The 13,804-nt window shown below is 36.9% G+C and overlaps 1 protein-coding gene across 1 annotated transcript; it reads left to right on the plus strand.

Annotated features, from left to right (window-relative positions):
• The first annotated feature begins 3,978 nt into the window (after positions 1 to 3,978).
• On the plus strand, positions 3,979 to 9,646 carry LOC142518555 (homeobox-leucine zipper protein ATHB-14-like). Its single transcript, XM_075621345.1, is given in 18 exon segments — positions 3,979 to 4,586; positions 5,575 to 5,734; positions 5,855 to 5,964; positions 6,076 to 6,166; positions 6,258 to 6,353; positions 6,449 to 6,562; positions 6,672 to 6,755; positions 6,891 to 7,046; positions 7,126 to 7,200; positions 7,288 to 7,394; positions 7,512 to 7,701; positions 7,783 to 7,971; positions 8,067 to 8,147; positions 8,232 to 8,366; positions 8,442 to 8,767; positions 8,867 to 8,978; positions 9,066 to 9,215; positions 9,298 to 9,646. Coding segments are annotated over 18 exon segments (2,544 nt in total). The 5' UTR covers positions 3,979 to 4,365; the 3' UTR covers positions 9,445 to 9,646.
• Positions 9,647 to 13,804: the final 4,158 nt, after the last annotated feature.

Here is a 13,804-nt window from a genome sequence, read left to right on the forward strand (position 1 = left end):
CTTTGAAATATATAAATATAAGCTTAGGATGCTTTCAAAACACGAAAAGAAGCCTCTTGTTCAAAATGTCAACCTAGTGAGTAAAATCCAAAAGTCAATTACCTTTGGTTCCTTTTTGGATTCTTTTGTGCCAAGGGATATCAAATATGTGGTGGGAAACACTTTTTCATTGAGTGATACAAAATTTTAGCTATGGTGGTTGGCTGTCGACCTTGATCATCAAACCATGGCAAAAGGGGTTTTTTTATTTTAAAAAAAATAAAATAAAATAAAATATTAAATTATTTTCTTACAAATAAGATGAAATGTCTCTATAGTGCCAATTGAGTTTCTTAGATTAGAGCGGAATTATTAACTGGGGAGTGTGTTTGTCAAGCCTTTTGAGGCATTCATTTGGATCGATGCATTGGATTATATGACACAAACAATGCATATTAATTAATCCATTTATTTTAGTCAAATTAAGTATATCTCATTCTATTCCATACAAGTCGTTAACAAACAATATATTCTTCTTCTTTTCTTTTTATTTTTATTTTTTAATTTAATCACAAAAAATAAATGATAGTTTGAAAAGATAACCTGGCATGGATCGAAATTATATTGCCAAAAATGAGATGCCATTGCGTCTGAAATCTTATAAATGACACTTGTTAAATTACTACAAGTTCACGCATATTATAATATCATATTATTAAATCGGGATTTATGTACTAACCAAACCTTGTTTTTAAAACAAATCAATTTCTTCCCAGTTAATTACGCATTGTTTTCTTTTATACATGTACATTTAATTAGAAAAAAACAAAAGCGAAATACAAAATCTAATTCACCTTCACCCCTACATCTTTATATTTTAGAGACCCGTATTTTTATATTTTATTCCAGAACATCGATCATTTTACTTTCTTCAAAAAAATAATATATTTTTTTGTTGTTGTTAATGCAATATTTAGCATGCATATATAGTAAAAATGGATGCAAATTTAAATTTCTGTCTTTCTCGACTCTTTTTTTTTTCTGATCAAATATTTAACCGAATCAATCATATATATATCATATATATGCATGCTTCGCCTTCCAATACATATATTTGCAGGATATATGTCCAGCTAAAATAAAATGCAATAATGACATCATGTTTATTGAAGTGTGACATCAATCCATCAATTAAAAATGCAAGCATAATCTTGTAAATTGTATAAATTATTTAATTGATTATATTAGATTCTCAACAAGCTCAAAAATCAAAATGCACTTTGTTCCGTTTCCTCGTATCCTGTCTTGCTCTCCAACCTCACTCCCTTTGTTTTCTTCCATTTTTTTTGTTTGAGTATTTCGAGTGTGTGTGCGTCTATACATACATGATGTGATTGAAACTACAACAAAAATGACTTTCTGCAGCGCGCATATGGGCTTTCCGCAGCGCGCATTGCACGCTGCAAAGTTGCAAGCGGTTAAAAGCTCAAGATTATCCACGGCGTGCATGTGCACGCTGTTAATACTATTATCAACGGCGTGCATATGTACGCTGTTAATACACATTTCCGCAGCGTGCAATGTACGCCATTAATAGTGAAAAAAAATATTAGCGACGGTTTTTCGCGACGGTTTTTGACAAAACCGTCGCAAATCGGCGACAGTAAAAAACTTCAAAGCTGTCGCTAATTTAGCGACGGTCTTTAAATTTAGAGACAGTTTTATAATTTCGCGACAGTTCGAAAACCGTCGCTAAATTTTGCGTAAAAATTAAAAAAAATTTACTTTTATAATTTAATAAATTTTTATAAAAACTAACAATACAACTATAATAATAATACTCATTCTCTTAATTAACAACTAAAAAATTAATCATAAATTGAAACAAAAACACGTATCTAAATCGAAACTAAAATCGTATAAGTAGAGAAAAATTTTAAGTGTCATGAAATAAAATGAAACGAAAATAGGATATAAATAAAGAATTTGCGATTTTTTTGCGACGGTTTTTTTTTAAACTGTGGCCGATTTACGTCTATTAGCAACGGTTAAAGTAAACAGTCGCCGATTAAATCGGCGATGGTTTTATTTAAACCGTCGCTAATTTAAAAATTCGAACTCATTTTCCGCAGCGTGCTAATAATATGCATGCCGTGAATAATAATATTGACGGCGTGCGATTAATGTACGCCGTTAATGTCTGAACACAATTTTTTTTTTTAAAAAAATGATTTACTTTTAACAGCACACATAAACATGCACGCCGTTAATAGTATTATTAATAGCGTGCATTTATTGTGCGCTGCGGATACTACTATCCGCAGCGTGCTTTTAATGCACGCCGTCAATAATAATATCCGCAGCATACTTATAATGCAAGCCGTTAATAGTATCAAGTTACTATCCGCAGCGTTCTTTTAATGCATGCCGTCAATAGTAATATCCGCAGCGTGCTTTTAATGCACGCCGTGAATAATATCAAGTGCAACACTATTAACAGCGCACATATGGGTGCACGCCGTGAAAAGTAGTATTCGCAGCGTGCTTTTAATGTACGCTGTTGATGACGTGCTGCGGAAAATCATTTTTCTTGTAGTATGAGTAAAAATGAATGCAAGATGTGTGGACAATTTCATCGTGTCAGGTTATGCAAATTATGAAGGATGATAGCACAACGATATGTGTCCGAACCAGAGATTTTTCTTCCGAGAAAAGCTGGTGCTTAGACAAACATGAAGATAACCATGTGAATGCGTGCCAGAAGGATGTTTGGCGTGGTCACTTTGATGCTAAAGTCAGTAGATGAATGAAGAAATCAATGTAGCAAATAGAAATGTTGCGCCAATGGTGTATGAAAATATAGAGAGTAAATGATGTGAGAGATATATATGTGAACCAATGCCTTAATATTTAAAAAAACCTGGTATGTTTAGAAAGAATTCAATTATAACTTTATTTTCAGTGTCCACTTACTAATTATGTCAAGATGGTTGCTCATACCCTGCTTTTCTGATACGCCAAACTGTCCCTTTCGTCTTATCAAATTCATATGATTCTGACACTAATGATTACCAAGATAAGGTATCTCATACTTGTGTACTCGAGTGATGTGCTTTTATCAAGGTAACCCGGGTAGAAAACCATCACCCGAGAACTCGTCTGGAAGCCCGACTTTTGACAGCTCGGAGAGATGATGTCTCGGACAGTCATATGCCCGGCTATTATCAAACCAGCCCAAAGTTTCTCAGACCTAACTTATGATCCGAGATCATCCGGTATCCACGTGTATTAATACAAACTACAATTAATATACAATTGTGTATAATACACATGCATGTCAACATGCAAGCATAGTGTGTACATATATATATATATGTATGTGTATGTATATAACACAAAAAATAAATTATGAACATTAATTCAGACAGAGAGAGAAGAAGCCATGCCATTGCATCATCATTACACTTTGACAGACAGAGAGAAAGAGAGGAAATCGTAGCTGTAGCTTTTTAAAATTTTTAATTTTAATACTTTTGTCCATTGTAAGGAAGCTACAAAGCTTGTTTTTTGCTTAAAAATGTCTCTGCCAGTCTGATTCCAATAAAGGCAGCCCCTTTCTGCCGTCCATTTATTATCTTCAATCTTTTCACTGTTTTGTGTATCTTTACACCCCTCATGTGGCTGTAATTTGTACATTGGCACTCTTTTTTCCCAATTTCTAATAAATGCATGGCGTATTTAATGCCGAGACTGGATATCAAAATATCACACTGGATAATGCACATGATGGATTCAAATTTCGAGTTTAACCAAAGAGAATGGCTTTAGTTTAAACGGACTTTCCTAGATGGGACCTATGAAGCAAAGTTAAATAAATATTGATCAGGAAGAATTTTCCAGGTTTCTCGAGGTTCCATGGAAAGATCATCATGTTTACTTATAATAAACTTGATGGACAGTAATTGATTATCATCTTCCTTCTCCCTATTGGTTAGTATTACTTTATTTTGAGTCACGACCATTTGTCTCTGTAGGTGGTATGCATGTACAGTAAATACTACCATCTTTCCCTCTCTCTTTCCCTCTCCACCTTTCACTTTCCCTGAAATTCTCGAGATTGGCGTCTAAGATAAAGACCCGGGAATCGCATTCAATCCTCTCCTCACTCCACAAATTCTCCAATATTTTTCTCCCGCGAGAGACACACACCGAGTTCGAAAGAGCAACATCTTCATGAGTGAAAGAGGAGGCTCTCTGTGAGAAGAGAGCCTGCCTGTTCATGTAACTGTCAAAGACGCCATTTTTTTTCTCGAAATACAATATTTGGCAAGGGTTTTTCTCGCTTGAGTTTTGTGGGTTTGCTGCTTTTCTTCAACTGTCCTTTCTATGTACCGAGAGAGCAACGGCAGTAACAGTAATAGCAAGCAACAGTAGATGGATGCTAGCAAGTATGTCCGGTACACACCAGAGCAAGTAGAGGCTCTCGAAAGGGTTTACGCTGAGTGCCCGAAGCCTAGCTCTTTGAGAAGACAACAGCTGATTAGGGAATGTCCTATTTTATCTAACATTGAGCCGAAGCAAATCAAAGTCTGGTTTCAGAACCGCAGGTATGAGACTCGAGGATGTTAGAACTATTGAATATGGAGATGGGTTTTGGTCCTTCTCTACATTAAGGATTAGAATTTTTTGGAAACTTGGCGTTGTGGGTTTTATTAAGAATAGGATGTGTGAAGAGTTCTTGTTTTCGACTATATCCTCACCTTTTTTTGGACAAATGTTTTTGGATATATCTGCGTATATATAATTTTTATGTCTGCACAATAGTTGTGCTGCTGAGTACATTGTTTTCTTCATGTGTATCAAGTACAATAGTTGTGCTGCTGAGTACATTGTTTTCTGCACAATAGTTGTGCTGCGGTTTATGGGTTTTCCCCAACATCAAGTACAAGGATATTGTCACTGTTATTGTTCTCTCATTAAAGATTCTTGATATTATGGCTATCGACTTTTGGTCCTCATATTTTTAACTCGTAGGTTCCGTTTCTTAAATTTTCCATACAATAACTTGAAATCTATATTTGCTAAGTACGTTGGTTTAGCTTACTCGGTGTGCAATTTTTTTTAGTCATTACTAAATCTGCATTTTTGTTGGCATTCGAGGTAACTGATAGCCTCTTTTTTCTTCGATTATGGTTTTGTTACTACCATTCTTTTAAATTTCACCAAGACTGAAAAACTACATGGTATTTGGTTTTATGAAAATAAATTAATTGGTTTCGCGCTGGCCTTACTTTCAGTGTTCATGTTTTCCTACTTTGTTAAATAGTTCGTGCTTATTGTCATTAAATACTTGCATCACTTGTGCCGTTATTGCAATTTCTGACATTTATATTCATTTAACATGTTATAAACATTAGCTTGGACTGTTATTTGCTGGTAGTGAAGGGGCATTAATCAATCAATTTTTGTGTTTCTACACTGGTTATAGATCATCATTGTAGGATATTAATGTTATCTGAGTTTAGGTCCAAAACTCTTAATTTGGTATACATATTCTTTTCTCACCGCGCAGTAATACATCTGAATATTATGTAGATGCCGCGAAAAACAGAGAAAGGAATCATCTCGCCTCCAGTCTGTGAATAGGAAACTGAGTGCCATGAACAAGTTACTGATGGAAGAGAATGATCGATTACAAAATCAGGTCTCTCAGCTGGTTTATGACAATGGTTTTATGCGTCAGCAAATACACACTGTAAGTTTGCATTGTTAAGTTGCCCCCTTAAGAATCTGACTTAGGTGTACTGTTTTGCTAAATGTTGTTTTTACTTAGGTGTACTGTTTTGGTAAATGTTGTTTTATATCCTCGGAATAGGTGAGTACAACTACTGATACAAGCTGTGAGTCTGTGGTTATGAATGGTCAGCAGCAACAGCAAAACCCAGCACCTCAGCATCAACAGAGAGATGCTAACACCCCAGCTGGGTAATTGACCAAAAAGCATCCTGATTATTGAATTTGTTTCTGTTGCTGCTTTGTAGAACGCTTATGTGAATGCTTACATGCATTTCGTTTTGATCGAATTTTCCTTTTCAGTCTTCTTGCGATAGCTGAGGAGACCCTCGCAGAGTTCCTTGGAAAGGCTACTGGAACTGCTGTCGACTGGGTCCAGATGATTGGGATGAAGGTGCGTTAGTTATGTTTATTTGCTTTTTAATATTTTTTGATGTTTTAAGACTTTGCTTGTTTTGTGGTAAATTTTATCTCTCTTTGTGTAGCCTGGTCCGGATTCTATTGGCATTGTTGCTGTTTCCCGCAACTGTAGTGGGGCAGCGGCACGAGCCTGTGGCCTTGTGAGTCTTGAGGCCACAAAGGTGATATTCATTTTGTTTAATTTTATTTATTTATTTGAAAATTGATCTTTTTTTAGTTTTGCTGTGAATGCTATATTTTTTACTACATCTCACAGGTCGCCGAACTTCTTAAAGATCGCCTCTCTTGGTATCGGGATTGCCGCTGTATTGATATAGCAAGTGTGATTCCCACAGGAAATGGAGGGGTTATAGAGCTCACCTATATGCAGGTTAGTATTAGTTGTCTGGAAATTATTTTATAACTATAAATGGAGAACGAGTTTTGTATTATTCATGATTTCAACCGGATGGACTTCCTCCCCTTCTCCCTCTTAAAAGACTTACGCACCGACAACACTGGCATCCGCTCGCGACTTTTGGACGCTGAGATACACTACGAGTTTGGAAGATGGCAGTCTTGTGGTGAGCGAATTCTTAGCTATATTTCCTATTTCCAAACTACAGTCTTGGTTCAATCAATTGATTTCAGGCTATTCTCTATGGTTTTTTGAATTATTCTCCAATATCCCTTTTTGTATCTAAAGTACTGATTCTCAGATTTGTGAGAGGTCATTGGCATCTACTACTGGTGGACCGACTGGTCCTTCTGCTGCATGTTTTGTTAGAGGTGAAATATTACCCAGTGGCTACCTCATACGTCCTTGTGATGGTGGTGGCTGTATCGTCCACATAGTCGATCACGTTGACTTGGATGTAAGGCATTTCTTGTGGTTCTTTGTTGATTTACCTTATACGTATTATACAATGTAATATGGCTTTTATTTTTTCACAGATTTGGAGTGTTCCAGAAGTTTTAAGGCCGCTTTATGAATCTTCTAAAATTCTTGCACAAAAGATGACTATGGCTGTGAGAACTCTGACATGGATGGTTCTATGTTTACTTGAGCTCTCTTTTTGCCTATTTTGACTCGTGCACTCTGTTTGTGTTGTTCAGGCATTGCGTCATGTTAGGCAAATTGCTCAGGAAATGAATGGAGAAATTCAGTGTAATGGTGGTAGGCAACCTGCTGTTCTGAGAGCTTTAAGTCAGAAGTTGTGTAGGTGAGAAATGTAACATATGAATATGATGACATCGCCAAAACTGAATTTGGGACTTTTCAGTTGGTTCTACGCTGTAAGGTTAGTTTTCGGAACTTTAATTTTTGTGTGTGACTTTAGGGGATTTAATGATGCTGTCAACGGCTTTGCTGATGATGGTTGGTCAATAATGAGTACCGATGGAGTGGAAGATGTAACTATTGCCATCAACTCGTCTCCGAGCAAATTTCTTGGTTCCCAATATAACACATTGTCTACGCTTTCAAGTTTTGGTGGAGTTCTCTGTGCTAGGGCATCGATGCTTCTTCAAGTTTGTTTTTAATCATTGAAGATGAAATTTGTTACCGTGTTTTGATAAGAAAGTGTCTTACTAGCATTTTGTATAATGCAGAGTGTGCCGCCTGTACTACTTGTTCGCTTCCTTAGAGAACATCGATCAGAATGGGCCGATCACGGTGTTGATGTTTATTCTGCTGCTTCTCTTAAATTAAATCCTTATGCAGTCCCTTGTGCAAGACCTGGTGGGTTTTCAAGCAGTCAAGTGATTTTGCCCCTTGCACATACTGTTGAACATGAAGAGGTAACTTAGCTATCTGATGCACTCAATACATGTTTTCCCCAGTGTTATGTTGATTTTGCAGTTGTTTCTGATGTGATTTGTTGCTTTGGATTTAGTTTCTGGAGGTAGTTCGCTTAGAGGGACATGCTTTCTCTCCAGAGGACATAGCTTTGTCAAAGGATATGTACTTGTTACAGGTTCTGATTATTTACAGCAAGATTAGGAGGAAATATTCTTTTCCTATGCAGTATGTCAACTTTATCTCTTTTATTTTGTCCCAGTTATGCAATGGGATCAATGAAACAACATCCGGTGCATGCACACAGCTTGTATTTGCACCTATAGATGAATCATTTGGTGATGATGCACCTTTACTGCCTTCTGGTTTCCGTGTTATACCATTGGATAATAAATCGGTTGAGTGGAGTCTCACTTATCTGGCCTTGAAAAATGATGTGAAATAATTGAATTAATATTTTTCTTTGATACAGGATGGGCGTGGAACAACTCGAACACTTGACTTGGCTTCTGCCCTTGAGGTAGGACATGGTGGAGCTCGTTGTTCTGGTGAAGCTGATGCTAGCAGTCAAAATCTTAGGTCTGTTTTGACGATCGCATTTCAATTCACTTTTGAAAGTCACTATCAGGACAGTGTAGCTGCCATGGCCTGTCAATACGTTCGTGGTATTGTTGGGTCCGTACAGAGAGTAGCCATGGCCATAGCCCCATCTAGGCTCAGCTCCCATTTGGTACCTAAGCCACTCCCTGGTTCACCTGAGGCAGTGACATTGGCACGATGGATTTTCAGGAGCTACGGGTAATGATTTCTTGTCATCCCTTTGTTAATGTCTTGTGATAATATTATAGTATTTCCTCTATTATCTAAGACTTTGTGTGGGTCCTTTTTTTTGGGTAGGGTGCACACCGGTGCTGAACTCTTTGAGGCCGAATCCAGTTCTGGTGATGCCATTCTTAAACAACTTTGGCACCACACGGATGCTATTATGTGCTGTTCTGTCAAAATGAATGTTAGTCATCTTCGTTTTGTAGCGTTAGCATGACTGGTTTTGAGAGGTTCAACTGACGGAAAAATTGGCAAAATTTGAATTACACAGGCATCAGCAGTATTTACATTTGCAAACCAGGCTAGTCTTGACATGCTGGAAACAACTCTGGTGGCCCTTCAAGATATAATGCTTGATAAAATTCTGGATGAAGCTGGCCGAAAGATTCTCCTTTCTGAGTTCTCAAAGATCATGCAGCAGGTGAAATCTTGAAAACCCCAATAAAATTAATATGGTCTGACTTGATGGACCTTGTTTGTTTAATTTTGTTCCGACTGTGCAGGGCTTTACTTATTTGCCGGCCGGAGTCTGTGTTTCGAGCATGGGTAGGCCTGTTTCATACGAGCATGCGATCGTGTGGAAGGTGCTGAATGATGACGATTCAAATCATTGCCTAGCTTTCATGTTTGTAAACTGGTCTTTTGGTTGAATCTCTGTCTATGCACTTTAGCTTCAGCGTTAAGTTATGTGTGCGTACCCTTAATCTCTTTTGTCAAACTCTTGAAACTTTGTATCTTATCTCTCCGACTGCCTCAGTAAGTAAGGTTGTTCCTATACTCTTCTTAACACGGGAGCTTCTGGATAGAGGCTAGTGTGTACCTCTTAATCCAGAGGCTATAATCCATATTTTTGACTTGGACTCGCACACATGAATAGAGGGGGGAAAAACCATAACATGTGGCCGAATGCTCTACCAAATCTCTTGATACGGCTCATGCTAAGTTGTAATTATAAATAAGAAGACGTATTGCCCCTTCAAAAAAAATAAAAAGACCTGTTGTTAAAAGTTAAATGCTTGAAAAAGTTGACCAGGAAATATTTCTTGAAATTTTATATTGAGCCTACTTTGACATAGTTAGTGGTTGCCGAGCCTAGGCTTTTATCTTCAAAAACCAAACTACTTAAATTCCAGAAAATCACTATAAGGCGCAGCAGGTTTCCTAAAAAGCCCGCGAATGTGTTCATCAACTACCCGCCCTCTAACGTCCACCAACGTCGGACGATTACAGACTCATATTTGGCGCATCCTAATGAATAATTACAAATAGATGATTTTAATTAGTTATTTGATGATGATGGGACTGGGCACCTATCTAGTTCTTTGAGCCTCAATTTCATTATTATTTCAACTTTGAGCGAATCCAGGAGTAGTACGTAGTTGAAGGCTAATAATTCTATTACACGAATGATTTTTCAGTTCTTATATTTAATTTTTTAAGTTTAAAAATAATAAAAATTGTAGTAAGTAGGTCTCAGTTATATCATTATCATTATTACTAACTAATAGCCAGGGATTTCCAAACAATCAATCTATATTTTACCTGCAATAAATGTTTCTCAATTATAACCCTTCTGTGAAACGAGTTAGAATTATTTTATAAGTTGTTTTAACTTTTGTTTAACTTGTTCACCGCATGCGAGACCTTTTAAGAAAAAATTATTATAGCATATGATAACCGGTTAATTTTAGTTTGAGATGATCACGATAAAGTATTGAGCCGTTTGACTTCACGGAGCTTGAGGTGGGCCCAAGTCAAGCTCAAGGTGACCCGGCCTGTTGAGCTCCAGGTGGTACGTGGCCAAGCCTGTGTGCTCGACTTACCCACCTTGGAGGACAGAGGGTTGAGCCAAGCTGCATATATGGGTTGACCTCCCTCGACCTATATAACGGGACCAGTGAGGGAAGAAGCAGCTCCTATATGACAACGACTCGGGAATCTCTTGAGAATTAGTCCGATTGATTACTAGAAACAAACTGTGTATAGCAATCTTGTATCAAAATGTATTTCATTCCTCCAAATTGTACTAAGATACCCAATAATATGGAAACAGTACACACCTGCAATATCATCGTAAAAATGGAAAATTAAACCACGAGGATAGCACCACTCTCCTATTGCAAATTCAACCTTCTATATTCTTTCTAGTGAAATTTACAAAATGCTGTGTTCAAGTGAAAATAAGAAAACATCACAACTTCATTCATGCAATTCTCAAGGGTTAACAGCATATGTTTCAAATAATGAATTCGAAGAAACAGTTCCGATACAGCTTCAACATCCAATAACTGTTCCTAAGATACCGGGGTACAAGCTTCATCCGGGGAGAATGCGAGGGGGTAAAGGCATTCCTAACCTTCCAGTGCAGAAATTAGAAACCAGGAATTTCTCCTGGTACAGGAGTCAATTCATTTTTATCAAATGTTTCCTCATCATAGAAAGTAGCATGAACGGTTCTACCTCCAAAAAACCGGCCTTCAAGTTCTATAAGGACTTTCGTAGCTTGATCTGCTTTCTCAAACTGAATGAATATTCGGACAACTTTCTCTGGGGGGAAGTTTGGTTCAGTAATCTCAAATATCAAAACACGAGTCACTATACCAAATTTAGCACACTCCTCTGCGACCTCTTCTTCTAAATCATCATCCACTTCACCCGGGCCAACCTTTTCAATGAATTACAAAAATGTAGATAAAAAATCTGAACTCATACAGAACAGGAAACCAAAAGAAACACAAATGAAAAGAGAGCGAAAATAATATAAAAAGATAATATTTAAACTCAGGCAGTGAAAATGGGTATTAGATGAGGTGAAAAGCTTGAAACTCCCCCTCCCCGCTTAATCCTTCAAAATACATATAAAATACTTCACAAACATTTCAATCTGAGGGAATATTTAGCTAGAGGACAAAAAAAGAAATTACTTGGAACATGTATCACAGATCTTATCTGTTATCTTGTGAGTAAGAATGAAGGGTTTGCATTTCTGTAGCCCGAGTACTCCATTGGAAGTGCTCTAAGTTAACACAATTGTAGGAAGTGATCATCGTAAATAATTAAATAAATTCACCAGAAGATAACAATATTGCCAGCTGGCTGCATGTGAAAGAAGGTATGTTGTGTCATCTAACATGGGTATCTCTTCTTCGGTACGTAAAATGTCGCAATGTTTTCTGTTCATCTATTTGTTCTACTTTCAAGACTTAAAAGTTAAAGATACTGGTCAAGCTCATTCTCAGTCTACCACCAAATATTGTTTGTACAATGCATTAACACAATCGAGAAGAGGATAGGATGTTTACGTGAAAACCAGAGATATAAGTCACTTCACATTGTTGGAAAGATTAAATTTACAATCCACTCAATGTCCACATATAATTGGTGCCAGAAGGCCCTCCCTAAATGTCTGAAAGATAAAAAGAATAAGCAAACCTTCTCCAAACCTCATTTCCATAGGACTCTGGTGAGATCAATCATTTGAACCTATAGTTTGATAACTCAATACATAATACAAACCAATTACACTCTCTCTTATTCGGGCTAATATAGGTAGCAATCCAGTAAACAATAGACTAAAGATTCAACAAACATGACATTATTTCGGTAATACTAGCAAAAAAGCAATCATCTCTGCATTACTTGTTCAACTAAGATACACAAAAAATAAACTAAGCTAGTTGGACGTAGAGGACGGCGAGGGTCGGTCGCCGTATAATCCGCCAAGCATTTTGTATAAAAACCCGAAGCATATCATGTTAGAATTTTTCTCAAAATCATGTTTTACGTGTATACAAACATGATATATAATATGCGGAAGCTTAAATCGAGTGTTACCTCCGGCCATTGAAAATTTTGATTTCTCTGCTTTTCTTCTCGGTTGAAGCCTTCTAAGCACTGCACGCTCTCTTTAGATGGTGTATATTTCTTATGAGTTGTGTGTGCTTAGGGACCTTAATCGTTGTTATTTATAGGCATCTCATACCATCAACGAGAAATTTTGGGAGCATTATTTTCAAAGGAATAATCGTGTACGCATCTCAGTTTCTGAAGTTGAGTCGGCGTACACAACTTTTCGTCAAAAGTTGTAGGCTTCTTGGCCGTCGCCAACTCCTACACGGTACGTCTTCCTTTAACATGTGTCAAATTTCTTACATTCTCCCACTTGACACATATATCTCATTTACCATAGGAGAAAACAAAATACATGAATCATGGCGATATGTTATCTTAAAAACGAATATTATCTTCCATGTATTACAATGCATTATGTCTCTCAAAACTGTATAACTTAATGAATAAACCCAATGTTTATTCGAGGTCCAACTTTATTGATATTTCTCGAATTAATGAATATGCGCACAACAAATATGAGAAAATATCACATCATAGTTTCATTAATTTGTTCTTACAACAAAATTACATAAAGGAACCAAGTCTCATTCTTTCTGTATGATCCTTAAATTTCAATGTGGCATGCCCTTAGTCAAAGGATCCGCAATCATCAATTCAGTGCTAATGTGCTCGATAAGTAACTTCTTATCTTTAACACGTTCTCTTATGGCTAAATACTTAATGTCGATGTGCTTGCTTCGACTACCACTTTTGTTATTTTTAGCCATAAAAACAGCAGCTGAATTGTCACAATATATTCTTAATGGCCTAGATATAGAATCCATAATTCTAAGCCCTGAAATGAAACTCTTCAACCATACACCATGTGAGGTTGCCTCAAAACAAGCTACGAACTCAGCTTCCATAGTGGAAGTAGCAGTCAATGTCTGTTTTGCACTTCTCCAAGATACAGCTCCACCAGCTAGCATGAAAATATATCCTGAAGTGGATTTTCTTGAATCAATGCAGCCAGCGTAGTCTGAATCAGAGTAGCCAATTACTTCCAAATTCTCAGTTCGTCTGAACATAAGCATATAATCTTTGGTCCCTTGAAGGTACCTCATGACTTTCTTTGCAGCTTTCCAATGGTCTAAACCTGGATTACTCTGATATCTTCCC

The sequence above is a fragment of the Primulina tabacum genome, chromosome 11, assembly GCF_025594145.1.
Source record: "Primulina tabacum isolate GXHZ01 chromosome 11, ASM2559414v2, whole genome shotgun sequence".
Taxonomy (NCBI): Eukaryota; Viridiplantae; Streptophyta; class Magnoliopsida; order Lamiales; family Gesneriaceae; genus Primulina; species Primulina tabacum.